Source organism: Carassius gibelio, chromosome A5, assembly GCF_023724105.1.
Source record: "Carassius gibelio isolate Cgi1373 ecotype wild population from Czech Republic chromosome A5, carGib1.2-hapl.c, whole genome shotgun sequence".
Taxonomy (NCBI): domain Eukaryota; kingdom Metazoa; phylum Chordata; class Actinopteri; order Cypriniformes; family Cyprinidae; genus Carassius; species Carassius gibelio.
Window position 1 is genome coordinate 16,256,805 of NC_068375.1, and position 4,802 is coordinate 16,261,606.

General features: G+C 36.8%; 1 protein-coding gene across 2 annotated transcripts; it reads left to right on the forward strand.

Annotated features, from left to right (window-relative positions):
- The first annotated feature begins 1,294 nt into the window (after window positions 1-1,294).
- LOC127987843 (protein FAM163B) lies at window positions 1,295-4,802 on the forward strand. 2 transcript variants are annotated; one of them, XM_052590206.1, is made up of 3 exons: window positions 1,295-1,583; window positions 3,442-3,557; window positions 3,634-4,802. In XM_052590206.1, the coding sequence occupies exons 2-3, from the start codon at window positions 3,465-3,467 to the stop codon at window positions 4,084-4,086; spliced, it is 546 nt and encodes a 181-aa protein (XP_052446166.1). In that variant the 5' UTR covers window positions 1,295-1,583; window positions 3,442-3,464; the 3' UTR covers window positions 4,087-4,802. The 2 variants fall into 2 exon arrangements, with proteins under 2 accessions (XP_052446166.1, XP_052446175.1); XM_052590215.1 differs by lacking the exon at window positions 1,295-1,583 and adding an exon at window positions 1,622-2,041.

Here is a 4,802-nt window from a genome sequence, read left to right on the forward strand (position 1 = left end):
TGCCACATATTTCAGATGATCACAACAGACATTATGCTCATGGCAGAATAGGTTTTCTGGATATATTTAGACACAGAATATTGTTCACTGCCTTTGTTAACATTAATGTAATGTATTTACCATAAGCCCTTGATGAACTTACATGAAGGATTTTTATTTTTCAACAGCATTATTCTTATTATACATTATCTTACTGCATGATACACTTTTCATGTAACTCGAGTCACATTCTGACTGTGTTCCTCTGAGGCTTCCCTCCGGCTCGTATGTCTGTAGTTAATTAAATCAGCTTATCATGTACTGAAGACCATGCATTAGTTTTGACTTCACTGAGACTGAGACTGACATTAGCATCTATTATGGTGTCTGATCAATCTGGCAGTGATAGATGTCTCATATTTAGTATCACCCGATTTTGTCTTTTCATAGACTGATATTTGTCATACAACAAGGTGTACTAGCAAGGTGTACCTAATAAAGTGCAAAGTGAGTGTATATACTCTGTGTAACCTGTATTATTACAGTCAGTTTTGTGAGCCTTTCACCCCAAATATCCCAGTGAACAGTAAGACACTGATGGTCTGGTGGGAATTCTGAGAGCAGCTTTAGACAGAGGAAAAGGAAGAGAGGGAAAAGAGAAAAATAACCCTTCCTTACACTGCATCTTACTTATAAATTTATCATGACCGTGTCTGTACAATACACTAGAATCTCAGCCTGCTTTATCATTTGAAGGTTTAATAATTCATATACTAAAATATGGTTTCCTCCACTTTCCAACTATCCCCTCTCAGCAGCACTTAAAGTGGTCCAACAGGAGGAACAGTAAGAAAGAGTTTAAAGTGGGACTAAAAGTATGAGTGAATGTTTGCGATTGTGTGTGTGTGTGTATGAAAGAAAGAGGAAGTACAAGAATTGCACAACTTGCTGAAATAATCTTGCAACTGATGAACTTCATTTTGACACTTCTGCATTTGAAACACAGCTTGAATTGTGCAAAAATCACAATAATAACACTGGGAGCATATGATGCCACTGATTAGCAACATTATCTAGCAAAACATCAACATCTTTTATCTGAATAAAATAACATAGCATGCATTTAAGTAACACAGATCTTGAAGATAACTTGTCCATCAATACAGTAATATTCATCTTAAACATATAAATTACAAATCAGTGAACCTGCAGCTGTAAGATGAAAGTTCAGATTGATATCATGAAGAATGCTGCCACCTCTGACATTGATGTTAAAGGGATTAAAAGGATTCAGTCAATATCAGTGGAATGGAGGACTTGTGTACGAGTGAATAACAGAAGGACAGTGTGATGAGTGGGGAGAGGTTAACACACACACTGATGTGGGACGTGCGTGACTCCAGCGGACGCTCTTCTGCTCACAGCTACACTGCTCATGAAGTTCAGCCCTTATCGTCGCCGATCGTTTTGTCTGATCATTTATTATCATAGAAATTTCATTCTGTCTGGAGATGTGACCTCGTGAAAGCGATTTTGTGGCTAATTTGTGGTTAAGTTCGCCGGATGCATTGGACACCTGCCCTATGTTCTGTAGATACCATAATGTGAGTATACAAAATCTCTTCTGATTTAATGCAGTTTAAGATGTACATAGATCACATTTATCTCTATTACACAAATGTAATAATTATTTTATTAATAATATTCATTATGTGTTGCTTGTATTATATAAAAAATTTATACACATTTAATACATTAAAACGGACTAAAAGTTGCCCATAATTAATAGTAGACCAGATTTCAAATCTCTTTTTTTACATGTCAGCCTATTGATATTGTAGGTTTATAGAGATATAATTGTGACACAAAAGTCATGAGCTTTATTTGTTGTGTGATCCAAGGGACTTTTGAACAGATTTCTGAGTAGGTTATTAGAGTGGTTGAAAGTTTGATATTCTAAACTGACGATGACGTTTAGATTTGGTTATAAAATGTTTTTTTCCAGTGATTTATGCGAATGGATGACTAGTTTATGTGGGCTCGAATGAGTCTCTGGCCTGAGGTAAGACCAAGTACTGTCATCACAAAATCTAAAAGTCTTATTGAGGGTCCCTTTCTGATTCACTTGTGTCCAGATGCCCCTTCATTAGCATTGCACATGCACAGAGACAAGATGATTTATTATTAACAGTGAACAGCACTGACTACTGACACGGATCTGTGGCTAATTATGACCGAATCACCTGAGTGTATATGTACATGTTATATGCCGTCATTTCACATCCAAATGTGCAAATTTTCTATTTATGGAAAAACATTAAATGCATGATTGATCAGTTTTATTATCACACTGCTGTGGTATGTGTTTGAATACAGTTCCGTAAAGTCAAAGAGCATGAAAAAATGTAAACAATAGCTATTATTTAATAGAGAGTGGGATGCTCTTAGCATCATGAGTGCTAGTATATTATTAGACCAATATACTGCAGATATTTGACCATTGCGAGATTATCATTTTCTTTGTTTTAATACTTAGTGTATACATAGGTATATACTTACAATACTGTTCAAAAGTTTGGTGTCTGCTGTAAAATTGTTTTTGAAAGAAATCTCTTCTGTTCATCAAAGGCTGCAATTTGATTTAAAATATAGCAAAAAACTGAAATACTGTGAAAATATTATTGCAATTTAAAATAACAGTTTTCTATTTTAATATATTTTAAAACATAATTTGTTTCTGTGATGGCAAAGCTGAATTTTCAGCATCATTATTCCAGTCTTCAGTGTCACATGATCCTTCAGAAATCATTCTAATATGATGATTTGATGAAAAAAAAAAAAAAATGTTGTTTCTTATAAATGTTTAAAACAGCTGTGCTGTTTTTTTTATTTTTTATTTATTTTTTTAACAGCATCTATTTGACATAGAAAGCTTTTGTAACAATATGTCTTTACTGTCACTTTTGCCCAATGTAATGCATCCTTGCCAAATAAAAGTACATTTCTTAAAATAATTTCTTACTCCAAACTTTTGACTTATGGGTCAACCATTAATCCTAAATCTTTGTAATATACTAGGCAATATTTTTTAATTCATAACTTTTTATAATTATAAATATTTGGATACAGCTATTAGAATGTTACAATCAGCAAACCTGTTAGTCCAGCAGTTGATCTTTCAGATTTTTCTCGATGAGGAGAACCAGCTGAAATCCGAGGATCTTTGGTGAATAGAAAGACAAAGCTGCAGAAAGACTTCTAGCTCAGCACCCTCATTTTCTCTGAATCTTGATCAGTGATCTTTAAAGTGTGAGAATGGTTCATGCAGCTCACAGAGTGGGTTTTAAAGTTTGTTTGTTAAATATAACAAGTACTTGTGTGTCCGATTGGTCCAGCCATTACAGCATTGTAAATATAAATGTTCATGGTATCTCTGTTTTTCTGTCTTTATGCATTGCCTAGTTTGTTGATGGAGAGGATTTCGAATGACAGCCGGCACAGTGGTCATCACAGGCGGAATTCTGGCTGCCATTATCTTGCTAACTATTGTCACAGTTCTGTGTTACTGTAGGCTGCAGGTAAATCTCCTCTACTGCTCATCTCATAGGTAACTCCCTCTTCTGTACTTACTTACGTATTGAGTGTGCCCATTAGTATTACTGCTGTAAAAGAGACGAGTCAGAAGAGGGGGAGGAGGAGGCTGACGTGGCCAAGACATCGCCAAATCCACTGCGCCAACCGAGTCCACCGGAGAGTCCACTGAGTCTTCAACATTTCCCTGAATACGCATCCTCCAATCAGCTGCTGATGACGGCGGAGCCCTTGGAGCACAACGGACCAGTAAGCTATCCTCAATTCTTCCCGCGTGCGCCCTATAGACCGCCCCGCTCGTACACTTTTTGCCCATCCTGCTCGGGGTATCTTCCGCTCCACATGAGCCCACAGGAGGGGCTGCCTAATGGAGGTGGCAGGATCAGCTACAGGACTCTGCAGCAGGAGGAATTAGACCTGCCAATGGAGGCGCCCAGCTTCCAAAAACTCAACCTTATCCGCTCTGTCACCATGCAAGAAGTGCTGACTCATCACAGCATCAGCACGGATGTGTAGCACCTCATATTCACCTGAAGCATTGTGTTATTCACATGTATTGTGCTGCTTTGCTGTACCCGGTTGTTCAATTCATTGTATCCAATAGATAAAATTGATGTATATGTATGTATTTATCTATCAGACGGATGATCTGCGTGATTTTGCCAAGTAAGTCATGTTCCTAGATCAACATATTTTGTTGATCCTGGATCAACATTACTTTCCAAAAATACAGACTTAACCCAATCCCTACCCCTAAACCTGACCTTACCCATCATTGATTCCTAAAATCAGTGGGAAATGATAGCTGATTAAGAAGGGTGATAGCTGATTAAGAAGGGTGTTCACCTAACCCTGATTGTAAGCCCAAAACTGACATTTCCTGAAAAGTTATCTCTCAATTCTGAATTCTGATTGGTTGGTTGTGTGTCTGACTGGAATGATGTTACAATGAACATGTTGTACCTGGTGAAATCACGCTCACCCAGGAGGATAGTCATGCAACAGGGCTATTTAGTATCATTGAGATGCTATTAGAAAAAAAAAACACACATCTGTAGAAAAACAGAAAAGATACTGGTAGTACAGGAAATTGTCTGTTAAATTTACAGATATTTCTTTTAACCCACAAACATACAAAATGCAATCCATAATTCAAAATACAGATGAAACACCTGTGAAAAATCCTTCATATTAACACTGTAAATTGTGCCCTATTTATAGACTTTTCTGAC

Excerpts from the sequence above, each read along its gene's own strand:
- LOC127987843 (XM_052590206.1), top strand. The coding sequence starts at position 3,465 with ATGACAGCCGGCACAGTGGTCATCACAGGCGGAATTCTGGCTGCCATT. Across the intron at positions 3,558-3,633 it reads TGTGTTACTGTAGGCTGCAG|TATTACTGCTGTAAAAGAGA; the intron begins GTAAATCTCCTC and ends TGTGCCCATTAG.